Source organism: Balaenoptera borealis (genome assembly GCF_965194805.1).
Source record: "Balaenoptera borealis genome assembly, chromosome: 8".
In the NCBI taxonomy this organism is placed as follows: Eukaryota; Metazoa; Chordata; class Mammalia; order Artiodactyla; family Balaenopteridae; genus Balaenoptera; species Balaenoptera borealis.
In genome coordinates this window covers 11,987,629-12,014,775 of record NC_138865.1, presented here as the reverse complement: position 1 = coordinate 12,014,775, position 27,147 = coordinate 11,987,629, and the positions used below count along the sequence as shown (strand labels likewise).

The window sequence follows — 27,147 nt, the reverse complement described above, 5'->3', positions numbered from 1 at the left end:
TTAAACCCTCTGTAAGAGATAAAGAGGATAAAACATGAATGCATTCTGAGGGAACTGAGCTTTCGAGTCCGGTAAGGAGATATTGCCAATGCACAAGAAACAGTTAAGAACATCCAAAAATGTAATTCCTTCCTGGTTTTATGATCCATATCGCCAGCATCATGACGGTTAACTTCTGCTTGAACCACACAAAACCCGTTCTTCTTTCTGCTGCCCTTTCCAACCCGACCGTGTGAGATTGCCAGTCGGATTTCCCCCAGTTTTCAGCTGAGAAGATTGAAAGGGAGACGATAGGGAATGTGGAAATCTAGAAACCTCCTGTCCGTCAGTGGTACCCAAGCACGTGTTATGATAGAAGCCTGTGGGGGGCATCGAGGTGGATGAGAAAGTGGGCCCTTCTGAGAGGGATTCCAGACAAGCTGGGGAGGAAGGGGGAGATGCAAAGTTAAGTAGGGGCGTGGCATATGATGGGGTTCGGAGCCAGTTACAGCTGTAAGACAGGTGTCTGGGGAGTTCCCTGGTGGCCCAGTGGTTAGGATTCCTGGCTTTCACTGCTGTGGCCTGGGTTCAGTCCCTGGTCGGGGAACTGAGATCCCACAAGCCATGTGGTGTGGCACAAAATAAACAAACAGAACACACACACACACACACACACACACACACACACACACACACACACACAAAGACTGGTGTCTGGGAGGAGAGTGGGCACCGGAGGTAAGGGTGACAGAATTCTTGATGGGGGAGGGAACCTCCTAACCGGGCCTTGAGGTATGGGATGACTGGGGTATGCAGACAGCTGGGGGCCTGGGCCGCAAGGGGAGTGTCGTGTACTGACACTTCTTGCGTGCCTGTACAGGTTGCGTTGCTCCCTGGACCTTGGGGCGGCTCATCTTTAAAATCAGAAACCAGGGCTTAGGTGACCCCCTAAATCCCTGACAGCTCTGTAAGGAGACAATTACAAAATTTTATTTTTAAACTGTAATACTGTTGTCATAATATTGAAGCCAGAGTTCACTGTGTGTTTATGTTTTTTTTTTTAATTTATTTATTTTTGGCTGCACTGGGTCTTTGTTGCTGCGCGCAGGCTTTCTCTAGTTGCGACAAGCGGGGGCTACTCTTCGTTGTGGTGCGTGGGCTTCTCATTGTGGCGGCTTCTCTTGTTGCGGAGCATGGGCTCTAGGCGCACGGGCTTCAGTAGTTGCGGCACGCAGGCTCAGTAGTTGTGGTGCATGGCCTTAGTTGCTCCAAGGCATGTGGGATCTTCCCGGACCAGGGCTCGAACCCATGTCCCCTGCATTGGCAGGCGGATTCTTAACCACTGTGCCACCAGGGAAGCCCTGTGTGTTTATGTTTAACATAAGACGGTTTATGTTTAATATTGGAGGCATACACATACATGTACACCAGAATGGTACACGTGGATCCTTCCATGGTTCTGGGTGAAAGGTGGAGACGTGGGGATTACATGACCTTCTCTCTCCGCGAGGTGACCTTAGAGCCTCTGCCCTCACTGCAGGCCTGTTGTCCGACTAGGGGGTGGGGAGGGCTCAGAGCTCACCTTCCAGCGGATGAGCCAATCCAGACAGGGCCCTGGGACCCAGATTCTCCCACCAAATCAGTCTTCACAGAAGCCAGTGCCCCAGGGTAGGGCCCCCTAGAACGGGCACTTCTGCTCCATTTACTGCCTAATCAGCATGACTGTGCATTCTGGTTCACCCGGGGCAGTCCTGGTCCAAACCCGTCTCCCCGTGAAGTTATGAATAGCGCCTCTGTTCGCTTTCAGAAGAGTCTGGGTTGGGACAGTGAATTTGGGCAGTCGCCTGAACCCCTGGAACCCATGCAGCTTCTAGTGGCGTCCTGTTTGCATTTCACCCTGTGGACTTTTATGGTGACCGCGAAGATGCAAGATGTCCCTCCTCTGTGCTGCCTGGGCTAGAGGCCCTTGTGTTGCAACTGGAGCCCAGGAGAGGGGAGGCTGATTGTTCAGCTATGCCAGGAATTAAAAACACTTGGATGTTTAATGAGCTTTTTCAAGAGCTGTTTGGTTTGCCTTTGGGTCTCGAGACATCTCTCTTCACATAGCTGAAGCCCAAGAGACCAAATGTGAAACATGTCCTCGTATATTAAATTAGATCACCCCTTAGCGCAGTTGCAGAACTTCAGCTCTTGGCCGAGCTGCCGTAGAGACTGGTTAGCTAAGATGATTCAGTCCAGAGCTTTGGTCATTTTTTATGAAAAGTAGCAGCTCTTTATGGAACAGCCTAGCTTTAACCATTAACCCAAAATGAAGTCACTTATTTGCTCAGTAAACATTTTTGAGCACCTGCTGGGTACCAGGTGCTACCCAGGGAGAACTGCCTGGAGGAATCAAAAAACCAAGGAAGACCCAGTCCCTTGCCTGGAAGAGCTGAAGCCAGCCTTTTTGCCAGGATTCGGGAGGGAGCAAAAGGCTTTCTGAGGTCCTCTGTTACATCGTCTCACTTGCTCCTTCAGCTTCTCATGCTAAGCACACACTGCTGATTCCCCTGTGCGATATAACGGTCTAAGAACTAGTCTCACCTGATCAGGTATTTAGCAGTAATCCCTTGGGGTCTTTGGGACATCATTCACTGAAGCATCAGGTTTAAAGAATCAGGTTACTGGTTAGAGCAGCTCTCCCATCTTGTGCTGAAGGGTGTACCAGTCTGTGGCTGGTGATGATCGGTTTGCCTATACAGAGGGACCTTTGGTTTAAACAAATCTGCCTGCTCTGTTCCCAGAGCCCTGTGAGGTCGCATTGTTTCTTGGGTGATGCTGGCTTCATTTGTGGGCGTGGGACAGAAGCCCAGCTCAGAAATTCCATCGCTGAGTGTTTTGACTGGAGACCATGCCCCTGGAGTGAATGCACCAAACTGGGAGCCATTCGTTTCCAAGCATGGCGGTTCTCAAACATGAGCAAGTGTAAATATCACCTGGGGTCCATAAGAGCCACATTTCTGGGTCCCACCCCCAGAGTTACTGATCCTGTGGGTCTGGGGAAGGGCCCGAGGCACCTGAGAATCTGCATGTCTTACGGACCCCCGGCTGATGCTGACCACGCTTAGAACCATCCACAAGGGCCGGGAAGGAATTGCCCCGTCCTTTCAGCCAATCAGTATTGAGTGACACTGGGCAAGTCACGTCCCCCGCCTGCAGTGCCCCTCAGGGTAGAGCCCTGAGGACACAGTGGTCTCTGGTTCACCGTGGCCTCTCCCGGTGAGGGGTAGGGTAGAGACGGGCTCAGGGAACAGACTGAGTGTGGGTACAGTTCTCACGCTTGGATGCCCTACTGCAGGTCGAGGCTGAAGCCGTGAACCGCTCCATCACCATAGCCAACCAGACCAACTGCCCCCTGTACGTCACCAAGGTGATGAGCAAGAGCGCCGCGGAAGTCATCGCCCAGGCCCGGAAGAAAGGTAAGTGCCGCCTGCGGTCTGACTGTGCGCAGGTTCCAGAGGGGAGGGGGACGGGGTGAGGGGGGAGGGGGAGGGCTGCTTTTCCAACCCCTCCTGCCAAGTGGGTCGCCCTGCTCTCCTCACGTTCCAGCATTAACCTAATTACAGCTGGGCACGGCGGGGAGCTCCAGTTTCTTGCTTGTGTTCCGGGGCCGCGGCCGTGTTGGTGTCTATTTAAAGCCGCGCACAGCGCAGGGTGGGTGGACGGGCACACTTGCCTCCTGCCCCCACTTCTGTAGAGAAGTTGGAGTTAATTTGATGCAGTCTAGATGGACCAGACACATACACAGATGACGTCAGTCCATGCGCCACAGAATCCTGGGAAACGTTCTATTGCTAAATACCGTTCCCCTCCGTGGCTGGTAGTGATTTCCGCTGGGGTGTGTGAGAGAGTCTCATGGGGGCGTAGGATGGGGATTTTGCCCTGGCCGCCCTCGTGTCCTGTTCTCCTTGTGCTGGAGTGGCTCTCTGTAGTTTATAGCAATGTATTCTGGGCTGAGGCTGGTCCTCTGTTCCAGCGGGAAGGTTCTTGGAAACTAATTTACTAAGTGCTGCTTCCAGAAGATGTGCCGTGAGCCCCTTATCCATTATGAATGCAGCACAGCCCTACTGAACCTGCCTTCGACTCTGAGTACGGGTAATCACACCACGCGGTCTGTGCTTGGGCGTGTAGCTCCACTTACAGAAAGAAAGCCTGATCCTGTTTAGTGGACTTGGGGTGGATCTTGGCTGGATCAGAACATGAGTGTCATAGAAGAGTCCTCCCTCCCTCCCTCCCTCCTTTCTTCCTTCCTCCCTCTCTCCCCGTTTTATTTCCCAACCCGATTGCCTCTTTGCATTTCTCCAGCTCGGTGTCTCCATTTCTCTCTTGACTTTCTTCTAGCTTTCTCCTGGTCTCTGTACCACTTTCTTGGTGTCTCTCTCTCCCTCCCCACGACCCCTCATTCTTTTTCGATTCCTTGATCTCTCTCCATGTGTCTTTCTTTCTCTGTCAGCAAGGGAGCAGTCTGACCTCTCTGGTTTGTTTCTGGTTCTCTGTGGGATGTGATCCACATGCATCTGGATTTTTTCACTGGTGGGTGAGCTGGTGCAAGACTTAGAACAAATTGCTCAATGACCACTGAGTCAGCCTCTCCCAGGAGCTGATAGCCTCTAGATGGACCCAGCAATGAATTCCTAGCCCCTGTTCTTTGCAGCTCCCCTGGGGTCTTTGTCCTTCGGCTCTTCGTGAAATGGTTGCTGCGTTACCAGTTTTTTGGAAACCTGCCCTCTCCTGGCAGCTAGAAGGAACTGCCTTTCTGAAATGGAACATTCACTTAGAATCAGCTCTGAGTTGTTTCTAGGAGACACGTGGATGATTACTGCCGGTGACCCTCCCTCACCTGGGCCCTTTATCACCCAGGCACACATTTGCAATACGGGAATCAGCCTCAGCACCCAGCGCTAATCACAGAATCGCTGCTTCCCTGTAGCGGGGTGGAGCGGACAGCTGGCTCGACGTGTGCAAAGGGGAGGTTGGGGGCAGCTTATTTTAGTAACCGTACCATACCCAGATGAAAATAAGAGACAGAAAGTTAAGCGAACATTTTAATATAGTTTTAATATAATTCAACATTCAATTTAGCAGAATTTAAACACCGAGGCCATGTTTTCCAATTCGGAGTCTCACTTGTCTGAATTTCAAGATGGAGGTGTCTCGGTTCTGGGGCAGGTGGCACTGGCCCTGCTCGGGGGCTGCAGAGGGAGCTCTGGGCCCCAGGCCTCCCTGCCAGCGGTGCTGCGGCTCCTTCTCCTTTCTGTGTCTCAGTTTTCCCAACTGAGGATGCGGAGCTGGGGTCCAGGCCCTCTCAGGTACCTGCGACTCAGCGCCCCAGGATGTCCCTCTGTTGTCTTTATGACTTAGACCCTGTGTGTGTACTGGGGGCTGAGCACCAAGAAGGGACCACTTCAGTCTATTCATTTAGAACCTTCAGGGTGTGAGTCCAACTGTGCCTGCTTTGTGGTTCCCAGGGCGGCTCTTGCATTCAGACAGTGGCCCTGTAGCCCTTGAAAGCCTTTGCTTTAGATGAACTTGAGCTGCCAGAAAGGCATTTCCAGTGCATCTGGGTGCTAATGAGCAAGAAGGAGAAATCCTCACCTGCTTGTAGGCGCTTAGGTTCTTTCCATCTTGTTGGAACTTCGTAACAACTTTGGGAGGTGGCCGGGGCAGGAATTTCTGCACTTTGTTTTACTTTGCAGCTGAGTAAACTGAAGCTCAGAGCTGGTGAATGGTGGAATTGGGCTTTGATCGTCGGCATCTGACCTCGGGCCATGAAGGTCTGCATTAATGTTTGACTCACCTTCATGCTTTGAGATTATTTTAATATGGGAAATGCTGTGACCATCTCCTTCTCGGTATCTGCTGGGGTTTAGTTCCTCAACAAACTGAGTAGAAACTGGAGTCTGACACCCAACAGAGTCATGGATAATATTGAAGCAAGGATTTCCCCAGTGACCAAGAAGAAAAACAACATAAAGCTGTACTGAGCGTTAGGCCTCTGGGATCAGTATCATGTCCTGGATCAAATCCCAGCTCCACGAGGCACTAGCAAGTGATGGTGGGCAGGTGACTTACCACCTCTAGGTCTCATTTTCCATCTGCAGGGGAGGATAGTAGTGGTGACAAAGGCAAAAGGATGATGCTTAAATGAGATAATGCACGTAAGGGCTATGTAATAACGGTACCTACTACTAGGATGATTAAAGAGTGAAGGGCTGGTTTAACTTTGGGCTTGTTAGAAAAGCAGAGCAAGGGGCAAGGATTTTCTGCTGAGGATTGTTTTTCAGCTTCAGATGGCTTCTTCTGGACCCTGGAGGCAGGTATGGCAGGACACTGCCAACATGCTGTGGCTCCTTTTCTTCCTCTGTAAAATAGAGAGTTCCCTTATTTATTCCACGAACTTTTACTATGTGATACTTAAGGCATTTGAGCTGGAGGTGAGAAATGGTCCCAGCCCTGTTAGCTCCTTTACTAGCAGTGGGAGGGTGCAGGAGCAGACGGTTACATGGGAAATAGTTCATCAAAGAGGCGCGAGCCAAGTATGGTTAGAGCACAGGGGAAGGCGCCACTGTTCACAGACACGCACTGCAGCTCCCTACCCGGTCTTAGAGGGGTCAGGCTGCGTAAAACGACTCAACGTCTCTCTGCGAATGTGAGCTGTTGAGAAACCAGAATCCCATCAATGACTGGCGTAGTAGCATCTCCCCTCACGGGTCTCCGTGTGCCTCCCACCCAGAGACCTGCAGGTCCTAAATCCAAGACAGGAGGTGTTTAGGTAAGTGAAGGTGTGAGACAGAGCGTGAGTGAGGACTGTTTCCACGGGGCTGCCTTGCCCGTGCTGCTTCCTTCATTCTGTGTCCTTCCACAGGACAGCGTGTCACCAACCCCACTCTGCAGATAAGGAAATGAAGACACAGCCAGCACCACGATACCTTGGGCAGTTTTCACTCTTCAAAAGAACTTAGACACAGGTCGATGTAATAATAGGCTCATGTCACGGAAAGGAAACTGCAATGCGGAAATTGACTATCTTGCCCCAGGTCATCCAGCCTGTGGGAAATAGAACCCTTAGTTCCAGGCTCCGGGCTGGCTCTCTCTCCACTGAGGATCCAGTGTCGGGATTTCTCACGAACAGGCACCCTCCAACTGCATTTTGTCCACGTGAGGGGTCGAGCATGGCACTGATGCTTTCCGCGTGTGAGTGGTGGCGCGTAGGCAGTGCCCGATGACCTCATCCGGTGCACACCCCCTCCCCCTCCCCCTCCTCCCCCCTCCCCACCCCCGGAACCCAGATGCAGAAACGTTCACAACCCAAACATGAGACGAGACTTCCTATGCCCTGCGGGTCAGTAGGAATGGTGGCGGTGTAATGAGAAGCACATGGTCACGGGCCCCGTGAGGACTGACCCAACCTGGGGACGATTCCTTCGTGTTAAGTTAATGCACAACCTAGTAATCTTGAACCCAGAGAGTGGCCCATGGGTTGGGCTGTGAATGTTATAAAATCTCACCAAGATCTGTGTTGGTCAGGGCTCTGGAGAAACACAACCAATCTCTCTCTCCCTCGCTCTCTCTCTCTCTCTCTCTCTTTCTCTCTCTCTCTCACACACACACACACACACACACACACACATTTTAAGGAATTGGCTCATGCGATATGGCCACTGGCACGTCTGGAGTCTGCAGGGTGGGCTGGCAGGCTGGAGACTCGGAAACGTTGACATTGCAGCAGAATGCCCTCACCTTAATGGCAGATGCTTGCAAGTTGGGAATTCAATTCAGCCACTTGCAGGGTGAGACTCTGGGTTCAGTTTTCAGCTGGTTTAGCTCTGAGGCTACTGGAGATGAGGATGTCTTTTGGGGCAGATGTAGAAACTTTTGGGTCATTTATGGGACCCTTGAGCTGGGAATTTGAATCCCTGAGTCATCCTTGTCTTTTCTCACCTCGTCAGTGCAATTAGGAACAACCAGCTAATCTTGTTATACTCGGTTTGACAAAAATGTTCTAAGGTGTCAAATACACAGTTACCCAGAACTTTGCCTGTTTTAAGTACCTGATGTGGTGTTTTGTGCATTTCTTTTGCCCTATCACGCCATGTACTATCAGTGCTCTCTTAACTACTGGGAGTGGAGTCGTTAGTGCTTTAAGTCACATCAGATTAGAGAGCCAATTTCAGAAACCCCAGAGCCAATTCAGAAAAGTTTAAGATTCTGTTCCTTTAGGACCACTCTAGATACCAAAATCTGACAAGGTTATCCATGGACAGGTGCCGGGGTGTTGAGTTCTGGCCTGGGGTCTCTAGAGGAGAGGGAGAGTGGTGTGTGTGTGTATTTGTGTAGTTTTTTTTTTTTTTGCCATGCCAGGGGGCATGCGGGATCTTAGTTCCCTGACCAGGGATTGAACCCAGCGCCCCCTGCAGTGGAAGCGCAGAGTCTTAACCACTGGACCCGCCAGGGAAGTCCCAGTGTTTGTGTAGTTTTTCACTGTGCTTTTGTGGCTGTGTTTTGAAATACATACACACGCACACACACACACACACACACGATTTTCTGTTGTTTCTGCTCTGGATTTGTCCTCTTGCTTCTCGTTCATGGGAAATGACTAACCGTCCGGATGGAAGCTGTCAAACATATCTAACCCCCAGCCTTCCTTTATTCTTCATGAATGCACTCAGTCCCGTTGTAAATAAACACCACCCCCAGCCCTGCTGTTCCCAGCCATCCTAGGGGGCCTGCCAAAGGCTGGCCTGGGATCACAGCCTTCAGTTTAGACTTTCCCCGCAGAAGGAGAGCATGAAGGTCTAACTGCCACCAGGAAAACATCAGCAGTGTGTTTGGAGGAGGGCAGAAAGGCCAGTGAAGCCTGTTTGGTGGTTTATTATTATTAGTGGTAATTATTTCCGGCATTCAGTGCAGTGGTGTCTGCGGCCTGACTGAGGTCCAGAAGCCCATTCATGGCTGTCTCAGGTACAGTGTTTATAAAACGGGCGGAGGTGGAGGCCTCCTCAGGAGGATGTAACTCCTGCCCTGCCTTTGGGGGTTGAAGAGAAGAAAACCCAAAAGACAGCAAGGACCTCTGAATCCCTGAACAGGGCAAAGCAGGAATGAGCTGCAAAGATGGCTTTCTCCCTGACTTACTTCACTCTGTATGACAGACTCTAGTAAGTCAGAAAGAGAAAAACAAATATCGTATATTAACGCATATATGTGGAATCTAGAAAAATGGTACAGATGAACCTATTTGCAGGGCAGGAATAGAGACGCAGACGTAGAGAATGGACATGTGGACACAAGGGGGAAGGGGAGGGTGGGAAGAATTGGGAGATTGGGATTGACATATATACACTACCATGTGTAAAACAGATAGCTAGTGGGAACCTGCTGTATAGCACAGGGAGCTCAGCTCAGTGCTCTGTGATGACCTAGATGGGTGGGATGAGGCGGGGAGTGACAGGGAGGTCCAGGAGGGAGGGGATATAGGTATACATATAGCTGAGTCACTTCGTTGTACAGCAGAGAATAACAACGTTGTGAAGCAGCTATACTCCAATTTAAAAAAAAAGAAAGATGCCTTTCTCCTTCTCTAAGTGCCCACATCTTTGCTTGACCCCGGCCCAGGAGTCCTGGCTCAGCCTTGGTCTAAGGAGGCAGGTCTGGTCAGCAATGACCTTGAATTCTGACCCATTTCTGGGTTTTGCATAGGCTGAAGGCCGAGTTCATTCCGTTGTGGCGAGGTGCGTGGGCCGGTGCATGGAGGGGATGGGCCCTGTCTCCTCTACCAGCTCCTTCACCCCAATCTGAGTTGTATTTTGCAGAGTGAGATGAAGGCCGAGGTCAAGGGCACTCACACTTGTAGGATTCAGGACACATTCCAGGAACCAGCCCCTCCTTGTACTCAAGTTTCCAAAGGCAGGACTGAAGTGCAGATCCAGGGAGAGGATGCGGAATATCGAGTTACCGGGAAGATCAGGAAACTTCTGATGCTCGTCCAAGGATTTCCAAAGACTGGCAGCCACTCTTTTTCTCCAGGCAGTTCTGTCTCTTGATTGGTTTCATGTCGACAAAGCCAGGAAACCTTTAGGGTTGCGGGTCCTTTGTTTTCCTAGTGACTCGCCCAGACCTCACCTTCATGCTCAGTCAATAGCCAGTGGGACCTCCAGACCTGGCTGGGTTGGAAGAGTTACCCGCAGTTCAGCCAATTCTGGCCGATGCTCCAGTCGAAAACTGTGGCCCTTGGGGGAGCTGGGGCCTGCTCAGCCATTTGCATTTCATAGACATGTACCTGACAGCGGCCAAGGCCTTCTTGTTGAGGGGTTTTACTACTTTGAGATGAGCTAGAGCGGGTTTTGCAGCTGCCCAGCAACTCCTCGACCCAATCCTGCCTGGGAGGCTTTGAGTAGGTCAGGAACGCTGGGGACCTTCCAGGTGATTCTGAGTGTTGCCCTTCTCTTCCTGGGGCTTCCTTCAGAGGGAGGCTTCCCCTGGGTTCTGGAGCCCTCCCTCCTGCTCGGGGGTTGTCACTGATTTCCTCGAGTGAGCTGCCTGCCCGGCCTCTAACATTCCCTGGCGGAACAGAGCATCCTTTGTGAGATTCCTGAGGCTGGGGTCAAGGTAGGGGGCCAGCTCCCGGAGCCAGCTCTCGGGGCAGCGGCTGTCCCAGAGTGGGTGTAGTGCTGTGTTACCAAGAGATAAAGTCTTGGAAAAGGCCGGGGAGAGGAAAGGAGACACATTCCAGACTGAGGAGTGTTTGGCCTTGAGGGCGCTGGGTTTGGAGAAAAGGGCCCACTTGGCAGGACCACAGTTGGGGGCGGGGGAGCCCTTGGTGGGAGCAGGTAGAAGAGGTGAATTCCCGGTGGTGGTGAGGCTGGCCTGGGGTCAAACTCCAGCTCTGATGCCTTTACTTAATAAAATATCTCACCCTTCAATCAGTTCAACACACATTTATTGAGTCACTTTCCTAAGGGTATCTCTATCAAGTGGAAAAATCAAAAATTGATTATTTCTTTAAAAATTGTATTGGCGTGTAGTTGATTTACAGTGTTGCGTTAGTTTCAGGTATGCAGCAAAGTGATTCAGTTATGCATATACATATATTCATTCTTTTTCAGATTCTTTCCCCATAAAGGTTCCTACAGAATACTAAGTAGAGTTCCCTGTGCTGTACAGTAGGTCCTTGTTGCCTATCTATTTTATATATAGTAGTGTGTATATGTTAATCCCAAACTCCTAATTTGTCCCTCCCCTCCACATTTCCCCTTTGGTAATCATAAGTTTGTTTTTGAAATCTGTGAGTCTGTTTCTGTTTTGTAAATAAGTTCATTTGTATCATTTTTTTAAAATTAGATTCCACCTATGAGTGATACCATATGATATTTGTCTTTCTCTGTCTGAAAAATCAAAAAATTTAAAACTGAATGATTATTGGGTTATTGGAGTGGAGGACAGGGTGGAGTTTTTGGATGATGGTAGAGAAGAGACCAGTTTTGATGTGAGGCCGGCTAATGAAAGGCATGAGATGCTTCAGTGAGAAGTTTGTTTCTATCCTTGAAGTCAGAAGGTCTCCTTGGGAGGATTTTATGCAAGAGAGTGACACGGGAAGATTATGTTTTAGGAAGATCACTCTGGAAGTGCCATGGAGAATGGATGAAGAGGTGGGGAAGGAGGTGAGCTGGGGAGAAATGATGAAGTCCTGATTTTAAGGGAAGGTATGCAGAGGGGAAAGGAAAGGATATATTTAAGGCATTCGATGGATATAAATGATTCCCAATTTTCTGGCTTGGACATGAGTGGATAGAGAAGAGGATGTGATTTAAGCATCAGGAAATCAACATTCTTTCTTGACAATATACTGTATTAGGCTAGGCTTCTGCAAACTCTGAAATCTCAGTAACGTAACTGTGCAAAGTCCTTTACTTTGCACTCTTACAAAGTCTGCTGTGAATCTGGGGACCCTCAGGGATCCAGGCTGTCTCGTGGGCAGATGTGGAAGGTTGTGTACTTGCTCTCAAATGCTTCATCCCACTGATGTCACATGTTGTTTCCTGTCTTGGCTCATTAACCAGAGCTGGACACTGGGAGAAGGACTGGGAGACATTGGGAGAGCAGGGGGCGTGTTTTGGTGAGCAGTGAGGTTAAGTGTGAGGTGCCCTGGATCACCCAAAATAAGAGTCTAGATGGCTCTCGAGATTGGGTGCTTGAATGCAGTCTGAGCTGGAGATTGTGAATAGATTTGCGAATCAACAGAATAGGAGGTGGAAATGTTTGGGATCCCCTAGGGGGAGAGGGTTGAGTTAGAAGAGCAGGGGTAAGGGGGAGGGATTATTAGGAGGTTGGGTTTACCATACACACACTACTGTATAGAAAATAGATACTCAACAAGGACCTACTGTACAGCTCAGGGAACTCTACTCAATACTCTTTAATAACCTGCATGGGAAAAGAATCTGGAAAAGAATCGATATATGTATAACTGAATCACTTTGCTGTACACCTGAAGCTAACACAACATTGTTAATCAACTCTACTCCCATATAAAATAAAAATTAAAGAAAGAGAAGAGCAAGGGTCACAGATGAAGTCTTAGGGAGTACTCGTTGGATCGGTGACTGGCTGGCTGGGGTATTTGACTTCGCCGAACATGAGTTTCCTCAGCTGGGAGAGCAGGTGGGCCCCTTCTTTGAAGGGGTGCTGAGAGCTCTGGGCATGCTGCCGGTCAGGCAGTGGGTCCCAGCAGTGGTGGTTTCCTCCCCCCACCTTTGCACAGCGCTCAGCTCTGCCCTATGTTTGTCAGGGACCGTGGTGTATGGCGAGCCCATCACCGCCAGCTTGGGGACTGACGGCTCCCAGTACTGGAGCAAGAACTGGGCCAAGGCTGCTGCTTTCGTCACCTCCCCGCCCCTGAGCCCCGACCCGACCACTCCGGACTTTCTGAACTCCTTGCTGTCCTGGTGAGTGTTGGCGACTTGTTCCCACCTTCCGTTCTTTGTCTTTCCTCGGACCAAGCTGACCGGTGGGTTCCCACGTGGTGGGCAGAAGCAAACTTGCAAATAAGAGACCTCGTTCTCCAACTCGGATTGCCGGACGGCAGCAGGGCATTGTCACCCTGACGCTGTTGGGGGCAATTCTGGGTAAAAACCAGGGCCATCTTGAAAGTCAACCAAAGGGGATGAATGAGGTAGCAGACGGGTTCTACTGTGGTGCAGTGTCACTCGTAAGATACCTCACAAACTAGACGTAGATACACAGCATTAGAATGAAGCTTCCGCGTCAGGCCATAGCTTCTCAAATTTCTTGTCTCCTGAGGGGGGATGACAGTTAAGTCAAAAACTTTTCAGTGGCCTGGCCCATTAAAAAGTACGTTCAAGGATGATCTGAGGTCAAAGATTAGAGAAAAGCCAGTGGTATGTTTTCCTTCCAGTGGAGATCTCCAGGTCACTGGCAGTGCCCACTGTACTTTCAACACTGCCCAGAAGGCCGTAGGAAAGGACAACTTCACCCTGATCCCCGAAGGCACCAATGGCACGGAGGAGCGGTTGTCCGTCATCTGGGATAAGGCTGTGGTAAGGAGCGGTGGTCTCGCGCAGGGGGAGGGCTCAGCTTTCTCCTGCCTCCTCATCCGAGGGCCCTGGGTCTCATGCGGGCCTGGAAATGGCAGTTGAGAGAATTCTAGAAACTGGAACTTGTGTGATAATATTTCTTAGGTTTGGAAATCTAAGACCACTCCTCAGAGGTCATTTCCTCCTAAGTATCCCATATGTGTTTGTCACCATTATCATCTGTGGACCAGTAGAGACTGGAAAAAACCAGTCTTTACAATATGACTCTTTTGATCAGTCCAGAAAAAGCTTCCTTAGCAACCTGGTGACTTAGTTAATCCACTCGTGGAAATGGACTCAGTTTCTTTAAAATGATCTTTTGGACTCTCTGGGCTCAGCCCGCTTTGAACATATACTGACCTTTAAGGGATCTTTGGGTTTTTTTATTTTTAATATTTTAAAACGTAATAACAATAGGTTTTCTGTTTCTTAATGAATTTTTTCAATTATGTAAACTGTGTATCGTTATTCCAAAAAGAAAATAAAAATCACTTATGACACCCTATTTCAGATACAACTGCAATGAACGTTTTAGCAAATGTCTTTCATTTTTTGCCAGTGAGAGAGTGCACGTGTGTGTGTGTGTGTGTGTGTGAGTGTGTGACTGGCATACTATTTTGTAGCCTGTCTTTTAAAAAGCCTATAGCATGAAAAAGTCTCTACATCCTTAAACATACTTGAACAACTTGGTTTTTAAGAGCAGACCATTCCATCTTAATGCTGAACTGTAATTCACTTGTAATTCTTTGGTTGGTCCCTTATGTTGTTTCTGATTTTCTTACTGGGATGAACACCCTTATAGCTACATCCTTGGACACATCTTTAATGATGCTTGTAGGAGAAATTTCTAGAAGTGGTAGTGCTGGGTCAAGGGGTGTGCATATTTTTAAGGCTTTTGATATATATTGTCAAAATTCCTTCCAAAAAGATTGCACCAATTTGTATGCTGCCAGCAGTATGTGGCATTACCCAGTTAACTTCTACCAGGTCTGAACTGGTGTTACCAGCAAAAAACCCAAAGTATCACCGATTTGATTGGTGAATTTTGTGTCTCATTGTTTTTCAATCTCTTCAATGACTGACTAAAGTGTATATTTCTTTTGTATGCTTTTGGCCATTTGTATTTTTCTCTCCCTCTTACTACCTGCTCATTTCCTTTGCCCATTTTTCTGTTGCATTTAGAGCAGTTTTCCTAACTCGGAGAAATGCATTCATCTCCTCAAATTCTGCATTTAAAGGGACATGAGGCGCAAGTGGTAGAGATGAGAAGGTGGGGGGAAGGACGTGGGGAGTGTGCTTGGCGCCCAGGGTTTGCTGCCGGGACGGGCGGCTGAGACTCCCTTATTGGCTGGACTTAGAGCCAAGGTCTGTGCCTGTATCTTTGAAGAGGACATAAGCCAAATGATGTTTCCTGAAGAGGCCCTGCAGCCCCTTCAAATTTCTTTTAAAACTTTTTACTTTGAAATGATTATAGATCCAGAGGAACTTGCAGAGATAGGACAGAGAGGTCCTGTGTACCCTTCACCCAGTTTCCCCCATGGTTACATCTTACATAATTAGAGTGTGATATCCAAACCCAGAGATCGACAGTGGTGTGATGTGTGTGTATAGTTCTGTGCCATTTTGTCATATGTAGATCCATGTAACCATCACCACAATCAAGATAGAGATGTCCTCCGTCACCACAGAGACCCCTCTCCTACTGCCCCTTTATAGTCACACCCACCCCTAACCCTTGGAAGAATCTCCGTCTCACCCCTGGTCTGTCCATCTCTATAACTTGGTTATTTTGCCCATGTTATATAAATGAAATCATACAGTACGTGACCTTTGGAGGTTGTTTTTTTCACTCAGCATAATGCCTTTAGTATCCAAGTTGTTGTGTGTATCAAAAGTGTGTTCCTTTTTAATGGCTAAGTAGTATTCCACCCTTCAACTTTTTAGTCTGCTTTTGTTGTGTGTGTGCGTGTTGTGCATGTGTGTGTTGTCCTCCTCAGGTCACTGGGAAGATGGATGAGAACCAGTTTGTGGCCGTGACCAGCACCAATGCAGCCAAAGTGTTCAACCTTTACCCCCGGAAAGGCCGCATTGCTGTGGGATCCGATGCTGACCTGGTCATCTGGGACCCTGACAGCGTGAAAACCATCTCTGCCAAGACCCACAACAGTGTAAGGCCGCATGGACCCAGTCCAAACGAACTACAGTCACAGAAAGGGGCAGAGGCAGGGAGAGTCCTCAGGATTTATGAAAAGAACTCGCTGTGATAGGAAAGAACCTCGTCCCCAGGATATGTTATAACTTGCAATTTGCTGAGAAAAAATAGCTCTTTCCTTTTCGTTAGTGAGGTCAATAAGACTGTTAATCTTATCACTTTGGAGTACGATGGCCTCTCTCTGGATAGAAGTCTCTATCTATGGACCTTCAGAGCCTCCGGCATCATGCCTGGACATCAGAAGCTTCTAGAAGTCAGGCAGCATTCCATTTTAATAGTTTGGTGCAGCACCTCTCATGGCGTCCCTTGGTGCAAGGGATCCAAATAAAACATTCAAATGTCCACTCCCGAGATGCCCACTGGGCACTTTTATTCTTTGAAGCAACTGTTTTCTCATGTCAATGTTGTCGTCTGAAAGCCTAAAGGGCAGATGCTCTTATGTCCTAAAGGAATGAATTGACTTTGAAGAAACAGAAGAAATACCCTGGCAGCCGTTCTGATTAGGACTTTAGGATCTGCAGTTCTGGGGTGTCTCTTGCCTTTCGGTCTAGACTGCAGAGCTTGGGGATGCCCTGTCTTGTTAATGGGACCCTGGGCAGGTGACTTCATGTCATGTCTCAGGCTCATCAGCTGAGAATGAGCAGTTTAGACGAGGCCCCTGAGTGTCCTGTGATTCTGTGAGGTCAGTGGGCATTAGGTAGAGGTGTAGATACCATTGGTTCTTCATAGGAAAAATTGTGTGTGTGTGTTTCATATTGAGAGGCCAAGGACAAAGGGAGAGCTTTGGAAGAGAAATGGGCATAGGACAGAGTGTTTTATGTCAGCACCCCGTATGACTCTTGAAGTGAATTCTTAGTGAATGAAGAGGCTCTTCAAGATCAAGGTCTAAACTGAAAGCTGGCTCAATGCGGAATCTGATTCTAGATTGCCCACCACAAGTGGCCTGGGCCAGCAAGTACCAACGCCCCCTCCAAGGGCCAGCTCAGGGGTGGGCTTCTGGCATTTCTCCAGGACAGCGCTGGACTCTTGGTCAAATCCCAGTCGTCTTTCTACTTTGGGCAGAGGGGCTTGAGCTGCCCTGGCACCCGTGGGTGCCAGGATGGTGGGTGCCTTTAGGGAAGGCTGCTCAGCTCTCAGCATTAATAGTTGACTTTTCCCTTCTTCCCCACTGGCTGGCTTAGCTATGCAGCAGAGCCTTAACAGCCGCACCAACTTGTGACTTAGATCATAACCTCCCGGGGGTCCAGAATTGGCTTCTTTATGGGCAGGGGTCCTAGGGTCCTGCCTGGTGAACCTATCTCTTCATATGCATTTAGCATCACAGCTCCATTTACCCTTTCATTTGGCCTTCTCAATAAAGGGATGGTATTATTATCCCAATCGGGAAGATAAATAAACCGAGACTTAGAGAGCTTAAGTGACCAGTCTAACATTACATAGCTATTTTGCGGTGGAGCCAGAATTAGAACCCAAAATTGTCCAGGGCTCTTCCCTGCCAGACTGTGTGTGCGGCCTCTTGGTCAGGGTTAGAGGGAGAACATGCTTCTCCTCCCTTCCAGGGTCCCCTCCCCAGAGGTAATGGAAAGGGCAGACTGGACTCATCCTGTAAACTGCAGATGACCTAGCTAGGGAGCCTGCGTTTGGAGTTCTTAACCCAGCGCAAGACAGGATGTAAAGGAGTGATGATTTGAGAAGACAGATTCTGCCCTCCGGGCATTCAGTAGCACTGCACTGGCTTTACCTCCAGGCAACCCCGTATAGGAAATCATGACTTCCAGAAGTGCCTCTTGCCCGTCCTCACCTGTTTGAAAGAGCCCACACTAAGCATGCTTGTGCAGCTTTAATTATCTGGGAGAACGCGGGCAAGAGGCTTTCCCCGTGTAATACGGTGTTTCCTACCATGGGGCTAATTAACTTGAATTTGGAGTATTTAGCTAACTCTTGTTGACAGCCCTGTTGCTAAGCCTCTGCTTGGATTTGCCAAGCATCCAGCCAGATGAGTCATTTTAGGAAACCTATGTGGATAGAGGTTAAAAATGTCTAGACCTGGTAAGCGACGAAGTCTCAGTGCCTCACAGTTTGACAGAGTAGGCTCTGAATGCCCCGAGCTGTGATCTGACCATTGAACTTGTTAATTTTAAGTCACTTAGAGTCATGGGACTGGTTCCTCCATCTTTGAAAAATGGGAGGTGGCCCAAAGCTCTTCTGGGCGCTGTGATCGGTCATCTATAGGCAACTAAACTCAATAGATGCGTCTTAGGATGTCTTCGACACTAAAGGGCTTGCAATCTTGTTGGGAAAGTGCAATAAAAAACCAGACAGTCAATCAGGGATTTTCTAAATGCCTACTTAGTGCTGAGTAGTGGGCTAGATGCTTTTGTTCCTTTTATCTCTTGTGATCCTAGCATCATTCCTGTAAGATGGGCCGTGTCCCTTATAGATGAGGATGCTGGATCTCAGATCAGTGCAAGGGATTTGTCCAAAGTCACTCAGCTGACAAATAGCAGACCTGGGATGTGGACCCCAGGCCGATGGCACCATGGCCAAAGTTGTCTCCATGACTCCAGGAGGTCACAAGAGGAGCTTGTATAGATAGCTGTGCAGGAACATGGAAGAGATGGGGCTCGATTCAGCCCTTAAAGGATGACCCTTTCAAAGGTCATTTCGGAGCGGACAGAATTCTCTGCTGGTAATCTACATCCATAGGATGCTTCTTGTGTTGTCATTTTCACATAAGCCTTGCGCGGGAGGCAAGTGAAAAAACTGAAGGTCTGAGGCAGGATTAAATTGATCTGCCTGGAGTCACACAGCTCCTGAATTTCACCAGATCTAAGATGCCACCGATTTTAAGATATTCCATTAGTTTAGGCACTGCTGTGAAAGAAAACATACCCAGGAGGAGGAGTCTAATGCAAGACTCCTTTAAAAATACGCTGTGCTGCCGAGGGCCAGCTCGTGCTGAGTTTGGGATAATGAGATGTGGATCTGCCAGATAGAAAGGGTGGCAAAGAATATTGCCTTCCTCGACCTTGGCATTGGGTGCAGAAAGGGCAAAAATGACTCCTCTGAGAATCTGAACTGAGTCAGGCAAGTTGGTGGTCTGAGTCCTGCATCCAGCGATGGTCCAGAAAAACCAGAGGCTGAGACTTTCTCATAAAACGGCCTCGGTGTGGTCATTCCCCAGGCCGGTGGGAAAAGCTGACCCCGATTCCCTGGAAGGACTCGGTTCAGCCTAGGTTGACACTGACTGTGCAGCTCCATGTGCTGTGAGACACATTCTCATTTCAGGGGTGAGCGTCTTAGAACCGATGAAAGGCTTGCGGGGGACACACTTTGGTCCCGGGAATCCACACGTAGAGTCCCCTTCCCTCCCCCAGGTGCCTCTTTCCCTCATTCCTTCAGTAGCTTCCACGTTACTCCTTTGAGTCTCAGCGTAGAGCTGCCAGCCCCTTGTTGCCCTTTTCTATCAACACCACTGGTCGAATGTGAGCTGTAGAGCCAGCCTGGGGCTTCTCCATACTCACCAGCCTCTGCAGTAGGCAGGGGTTGTTACCCTGAATGGCAGGGCAACAGACGGACTCTTTAGTGCTGATAACCTGGTCTGAATCTCCCCAGAAGCCCAGCTGCTTTCTCCAGGTCCGGCCATGTGTACCTGGGAGCAGGGCGGGTGTCTGGAATCTGGGGAAGGAGCAGTGGAGGAGCTGAGGTTATACCGTCGACGGTAGTGCCCCTATTTCCTGTTGTCACAGCAACAAACTCACTCAGAGACCCCACATGGTTTCCAAGAGGGCACGTGGATATGTCCCCCTTTCACTGTGAAAAGCTTGAAACTAAAAGGATGGCCGCCTTGTTGGGAAATTAAACCTCAAAGATTTTATCAAAGGCCTGTCTCTGGAGTTACCACAGTCCTTTCATTTAGGAACTTCAGCTTGACCACATCTCTAAGAGATTGGAAATCCAGGCAGACCAGTGGGAAAACCTCCTCGTGGATGGCTCATTTCAAGATTAAATTTAGAACTTGGTCAGAGAAGGCTTCTTGGGATTTTAACCTGATTGGAGCTTGAGTTAGTGAGAACAAAGTCACCGCTAATACGAGGAATCATTTTCTTACATTCATGTGGCATTTACAAACCCTCATGCTTTTCCATATGATTTTTCTGTTCAATTACTTTTACCCCCCCCCAATTTTTTTTTTTGGTACCGAAACCCAGGAATGAACAAACCCAAATTTTTGAGAGGTAGGAAAGATTATTCCATGTTCTAGACAGAATTAAGACATAAAGATTAAGTCCTGTTGGGTGGCCAGTCAGGAGAGGGACTTCATCTCTGGGCTTTTCTTTCGTCCGAGTGATGTTGGTCCGTGGGTGCCGCCAGATTGATGAGATCTCGCCAGGATGGAGGGTGGATTCTGAAGTTTACTGTGTTCCCTTCCTCTAGTCTCTCGAATACAACATCTTCGAAGGCATGGAGTGCCGTGGCTCTCCACTGGTGGTCATCAGCCAGGGGAAGATTGTTCTGGAAGACGGCACCCTTCATGTCACCGAAGGCTCTGGGCGCTACATCCCCCGGAAGCCCTTCCCTGACTTTGTTTATAAGCGTATCAAGGCAAGGAGCAGGGTGAGTACCTCTGATCTTATGAGTGGTTTCTATCGTGGATTAAGTTCAATTCCAAAATCACTAAGCACCTTGAGTCAGACTCTCGAGGTATATACAGAGGATTCATGGATAAGGGAAACATAGTCTTTTTATTCCTGGAGTTCAGAACGCCAGCGGAGGAGTCAGGCATGTCGGCAGCCAGCCAGACTGAAGTGAGACTGCTGTGATGAGGGGTGTGTGATGAGGTTCAGGGGAGGGACCCACTGCTGCGGAGTCTTAAGGGAAAGTGTCATGGGGAGAGGGCATTTTGAGTTGGATCTTGAAGGTTAAGTAGAAGTTGGATAAGTCAAAGAAGGGAGACAAGGGAATTCAGTAGAGAGAATGTTACAAGCATGGAAAATGTAGAGAGTATTCAGGACGTGGTGAACAATCTCCAGCACTGGTGCTTGGGGACTGAGGCAGGGAATGGGTAGGGATGTAAAGGAATTAAAGGGACAGTAAGATTGGAAAGTATGGGGCCAGATCTTGAACGTGAGACCAGATCCTCTTCACAGCATGTTTGGGAATTCCTGCAGGGTTTAAGGTGAAGTGTCTTGGGAGAAAATAGGAAGACCTGTTTATCAGTTTTTATGTGACCCATGTTGGGGTAGCTTTGCCCTGGAGCCAGGGGCCCTGCCTCATGCTGACATCCGTCCCTACTGTACCCGACCATAGAAAGCCCTCCATCCCCAAATGTCACAGGCCCATCCTGGCACCTGTTCCTTCCCCATCAGGAGGGTTGCCAAGGAGGCGTCCTCTGTGAATGTGGCCTGAGTCGAGGGGCTCTTGTGTTTTTGCAGCTGGCAGAGCTGAGAGGTGTTCCTCGTGGCCTGTATGACGGACCTGTGTGTGAGGTGTCTGTGACACCCAAGACAGTCACTCCGGCCTCCTCGGCTAAGACGTCTCCGGCCAAGCAGCAGGCCCCACCTGTCCGGAACCTGCATCAGTCTGGATTCAGCTTGTCTGGTATGGTTATGGTTTGGTCAGGGCCCAGTTCTGCAGGGCTGTGGTCCGCGTTGCTGGTGGGTCTGGCATCACTTTTGAGAAGGAGAAGAAGTGGAGGTGAATGATAGACCTATTCTTCCCAAAGATGTAACTTGCTAGAGATGTAATTCATAGCAGATGATGGGTTGGGTTTCAGAATCTTGACAGGAGTCTATATCACATATAATGTCATGATGTGTACACTATGTGTCACACCCAGGATATTAGAGGACATTTTTTCAGTGCATCATGTCCATTGTGAAAAAGGATATTGTGGTATTTTAGGACTCTCTTCTCCCCCACGTATGCAATATACTGTAGTGGTTCAGCTTGTGGACTCTAGAGTTTCAACAGCTTAACTTCGTAGCCCAGATTCGAACTGTGCCTCTGTCTCCTCATCTATAGGATGGGTATAATGGTAGTAGTTACCTCATGGGGTTGTTCTGAGGATTAAATGACTTAATATACATGTAAAATGCTTAGAATCAAGCCATTTGATAATTGTTAGCTATTTGCCTGGATAAACTATGTGATGTCAGGGGAGGTGAGAGGAAAGAGTCCAGATTTTAGAGCTTCCTTACTTGAACTTCAGTACTTCATTTTGCCTATGATTAGAAACCTACTTTTCTAGTTCCTTGAGTCACAGATATGTATCTAAATTTTTATGGAGGGTTAAAGAAACAGTAAAGCAGATACATATTTTTTTTCTTGTCAGATATACTGGTTTTTAGAAAGTTGCCATACACAGATTACCCATTTTCAAAAAATTTAAAAATAATGAAAATTAGTTTTTCCGTAAAGTAACATGGGCGTGATACAGTCTGTGCTGTCTTTCACCAGGCCATTGAAATATAAAGACCATCATGACGCCTGTCTTTTTTTTTTTAAATTTTATTGAAGTATAGTTGATTTACAATGTTGAGCTTAATTTCTGCTGTATAGCAAAGTGACTCAGTTATACATATATATTCTTTTTCATATTCTTTTCCATTATGGTTTATCACAGGATGTTGAATATAGTTCCCTGTGCTATATCTATGAAACAAAAACAGACTCACAGACATAGAGAACAGACTTGTGGTTGCCAAGGCGGGCGGTGAGGGAGGGAAGGGTTGGGAGTTTGGGGTTAGCAGATGCAAACTATCATATATAGGATGGATAAACAACAAGGTCCTACTGTAGAGCACAAGGAACTATGTTCTATATTCAATATCATGACTCCTATCTTTGATTACACAAAGGATGGATACTGTTAGCGGAACAGAATGCACCTCTGGAAAAGCCACACTCGATTTGATCACTGAGAAGAGGGACAAGATGTAGTCTGAGTTGCTCAAAAGCCTGAAATATAGTGTCCTTTTACATATAGTTTTACTTTTTAGGTACGGGATCCAACTAGCTTCTACAAGGATGGCTTTATTCAGTGTGTGATTCCTAGGCCACCTGAGACCCATCCTTCTTCTGTAGCTTATACTTTTGGTGAGGTTTTAGAAGGACAAAGAATGGGCCTGACACTTTTTCTCCCAAGCTATGTTATTTCGTTACAAAACAGAAATAGAGTCACAGATGTAGAAACCAAACTTATGGTTACCAAGGGGGAAAGGGAGGGGTGAGGGATAAATTGGGAGATGGGGATGGACATATACACACGACTATATGTAAAATAGATAATCCACAAGGACCTACTGTATAGGTCAATACTCTGTAATGACCTATACAGTAGGTCCTTGTGGATTATCTATTTTACATATAGTCGTGTGTATAGGTCAATACTCTGTAATGACCTAGATGGAAATAGAATCTAAAAAAGAGTGGATGTATGTATATGGATAACTGACTCACTATGCTGTACAGCAGACACTAACACACCAGTGTAAATCAACTAGACTCCAATAAAAATTAATTTAAAAAACCCAAGCTATGTTATTTCGGTTTAGAGCAGGGATCCGTGTAGCTGTCTCTGACCCTCATCCTCTCTCATCTCCAGGCGCCCAGATTGATGACAACATTCCCCGCCGCACCACCCAGCGCATCGTGGCTCCCCCTGGTGGCCGTGCTAACATCACCAGCCTGGGCTAGAGTTCAGGGCCGGCGTTGGCTTAGGGATGGGGGATGGAACACCTGAGGACATTCGGAGACTTCCTTCCTTCCTTCCTTCCTTCTTTTTTTTTTTTTTAAAGAGCCTGTGATAGTTACTGTGGGGCAGCCAGTTCCTGGGGCTCCCTCTCGGGCCCCCCCGCACTCCGTCCCTCACCCGGAGTCACCAATTTTGCTCACCCACCTCCCTACATACACATCTACGAATATCACACCTGCGTCTCTCCACCAGGCCCGTACACAGAACTGCGTCCAACACTCAGACATGCGAAACAAAGCAAACCCCAGTGAGGGCGTTGCTCATGTCCAACCTCTGTTGTGCTTGCATCATCTTCCTTTTCATCGGGGGGAGGGGAAGATAAAGTGAATTGCCCAGAGCTGCCTTTTTCTTTTAAAATTTTTAGAAAAGTTTTCTTTGTGGGGCTGCAGGTGGGGTGGGCAGGGGAAGGGCGGGGAGAGGTTTGTTTTTTTTTTAAATACTGAATTGGAAAGCCTAATGCAATATTAATACAAGGGGTTTGAACTGGACATCCTAATGATGCAATCGTGTCACCTTCAAGCTGATTCAGGGTGGTGGGCAGACTCGTCACGTCCCTCCTGAGAGGCTATACAGCGTCCACACCGCCATTCCATCGTCAGGTTTTCTTTCTGGCCTAGATTTTGCTGCAGATGAAATCTTTTGAGGAGTCTCTTCTCCTCTCGTCACCTCTTTTCTGCTCGCACTCTCTCCCTCTTGCTTTTTCATTCATGGATATTTTCACGTGTCTGGCTCTTTCTTTGTGTTTCTTCCGGCCCTTGTCTCTGACGTGCTGTTTTTGCCTTCTTTCCCCCATGGTCTTTTCCAGTGACCAGGTCTGCCATTTTACTGTGGCCCTAAGCACCTGCCTGGAAAGATATGAGCTCTGTCATCACAACCGTCGTAATGTGCTATCCTAGCCCATATAAGACCAGTGCTACCCACCCACGTCGCCAGGATGTGCGTTTGAGTTTGAGATGCTTCCCAGGTGCAGAAAAGGGCAAAGTTATCCACACTGTCACATGCGGGCCCAGAATAGACCTCAAACAGTGCCGAGCTGTTGAAGAAGTCTGAGGCTCTAGGACCTGAGAGTTTTTCCTCTGTGCAATGCTAAGTGGCTAAAGACACAAACAAATCTGTAAATCAAGCCCAAGACCCAAGGGAGCCAATCAGCCTCAAGCCAACCACCAGCTCAGAGGTGCTAAGCTGATGGTGGTCTGGCCCTGAGGGCCTGCTGTTTACCAACTAGGTATTTTTTGGGGATGCCAGAGCACACTGGGCTTCTCACTTTGGAGGAAAAGAAATCTGTTTTCTTGTCCAATTATTTAGAAAGACATCACGCGACACAGGGAAGCCTGCTAAACTTGGAAAACCCATGGGAGATTTGACTTAAAGACCATTTTAGTTTGCAAGAGGAAAAATCTGTTTTGTTAGTCAGAGCTCTTGTGGGGAGAAAACCTTGTAAATTTGACGAGTGGCCCCTTAGAGACCGCAGGCGACCTTGTGTCCACACCCCGCCCGCTCCTGGTCTCAGAGACCCTTTCCACTCGCTGCCTTGTGCTCGTCCCTGTCTTTGCTGAGCTTTGTTGCATCTCCTTCCAAGCGTGTTTACAGGTCCTCCCAAGCCACGTTATGTCTGCAGGCTTTTATAAAACCAAATCTGCTTTTGTAAAGCGTAACATCAAGAAGTAGCGCATCCCGTCATGACACTCCTCTCTCCACATGTTTTGCCTTTGGGGTTATGGCTGGGGTTTCTTTTTTTGTTGTTGTTGTTGTTTGTTATTTTAAAAGTAAATTGCACTTTTAAAGAATAATTGGTTAACTTAATATATTTGCTTTTTTTTTTTCTCATCTGCACTTCGAGGGAATTTGAACCAGTCGGAAAAAAAATTTTGTTTCAATTCTGAGAAACACTTGCAGCTCTCTTCTATTCACTTGAGTCTTCCTGTTTTTCCATGATGGTCATTTTGGTTGTTTCAATTGTTTCCTTCAAACAACTTAAAACCTGAAGATTTCCGCAGGCTGTGTAAGCATGTTTACCTGTTGGCTTGCTTTGTGTGTCTGTTTAATGAATGTCATGTGTAAATGCTAAAATAAATTGACAGTGTCTCAGAACTGAATAACTGCAGTGACCTGATGCTCTAAACCAGTGTAGGATTTAATCATAGATGGTTTTTAATCCTTGGAATTGTGATTGTGACCCACGAGTGGAGGAACTTTCAGTGCTAAAGCTGATTATGTGTGTAGCCAGAAGAGTACCTTTTTTTTTTTTTTTTTTGTTACCACTGTCTTAATGGCAAAATAATTATGGTAAAAAAACAAGTCTCGTGTTTATTATTCCTTAAGAACTCTGTGTTATATTACCATGGAACGCCTAATAAAGCAAAATGTGGTTGTTTCAGGGTGTGTCTGTGTTGAGATGTTCAAGGCGGTGGCTGCTTGGCCCGGGCCTCCATCAGAACTTCCCTTTCTGGAAAATTCTGGATGCCTTTGGCCTCGTTTTGATGACTGTGTCCATTCAGGTGTTTTCACTGAGTGTTGCGGGTGGTTTTGTCCAGGCCACTGAGGTCTAATTCTGGGCAGAGCCCCGAGTCTCAGAAATTCATAGACTCAACCCCAAGACAGGCCAAGGGAGCCCCCCGAATCGAGCTACAAACATAAGTCGGGAAGTAGAAATCCGGTGGGACCACGTGGGTTAGTGTAGTGACCCCCGGGATCTGTGCGTCCTTAGAGCTTGTGCACTCTGGAAAATCCTCAAGCCACATGGGGGGCATGGAAGATAAGGGACTGGGATATATGGGCCTGCATCCAGTGTTCCGTTAAGGAGCTTGCAGGAGGGAATTCCCTGGTGGTCCAGTGGTTAAGACTCCATGCTCTCACTGCTGGGGGCCTGGTTCAATCCCTGTCGCGGCCAAAGAAAAAAAAAAAAAAAAGGAGCTTGCAGGAAACCAGGACATAAAGCACACATTCCTCTACCCTCCAGGCAAGTGCCAAGGATGCACATCTTGGTGGGAGGGTGAGCCATGCCCACCCCTGCCTACCGGATGCTTGGTTCCCATAGTTACCTTGTTAACTGGCATCGGTATTATTGGTTCACAAAACACTGCATGAAGAGGGTGTGTGCTTGGGGGCTCCCCTGGCCCATCATATGGTTGATGAAGTCTTTTTTCTCTTGTTTTCTATCCAGCCCTGTGCAAACAGGATAGGAGGTGATTTACAAAAACACACAACACTCTACCAAGCTTTGATGAGCAGGGTGTTTGAGTTAAGGGAAAATAAGAGCAGGAAAAATAAGATAAGGTCTGCGTTCGGTTGGGACAACACACTGCCATGAGGTGGTAAATTTCTGAGGGAACGCTGAGTGTTCTAGCAACAAATAGAAAAAAAGAGAAACATAGCCAGAAGACTGTATAACATCTATAGTGACCCGAAGAGGAACTAGTCCTTCCAAAAGAATACAGAGATTCCTGGTCCTCAGCCCTGAGGGCAGGTCCTGGTTCCCCCCAAGAATGACAGTATTTCGTGTCTAGGGCTGGAACTTGTCCTGCCTTCACTGTAGGCTGATGGTAGAGCACCGAGATCTGGGAAAATAG

At 48.1% G+C, this 27,147-nt stretch overlaps 1 protein-coding gene across 2 annotated transcripts in view; it reads left to right on the top strand.

The window, feature by feature from the left end:
• The window catches only part of DPYSL2 (dihydropyrimidinase like 2), a 114,152-nt gene extending 88,197 nt beyond the window's left edge, over positions 1 to 25,955 (top strand). For both annotated transcript variants that reach the window (XM_082402786.1, XM_082402787.1), the window contains exons 8-14: positions 3,317 to 3,437; positions 12,806 to 12,962; positions 13,433 to 13,574; positions 15,608 to 15,778; positions 20,260 to 20,439; positions 21,258 to 21,423; positions 23,429 to 25,955. In XM_082402786.1, the coding sequence (XP_082258912.1) occupies positions 3,317 to 3,437; positions 12,806 to 12,962; positions 13,433 to 13,574; positions 15,608 to 15,778; positions 20,260 to 20,439; positions 21,258 to 21,423; positions 23,429 to 23,520 (1,029 nt within the window). In that variant the 3' untranslated portion in view covers positions 23,521 to 25,955. The remainder of the gene's footprint in view (positions 1 to 3,316; positions 3,438 to 12,805; positions 12,963 to 13,432; positions 13,575 to 15,607; positions 15,779 to 20,259; positions 20,440 to 21,257; positions 21,424 to 23,428) is intronic.
• Positions 25,956 to 27,147: the final 1,192 nt, after the last annotated feature.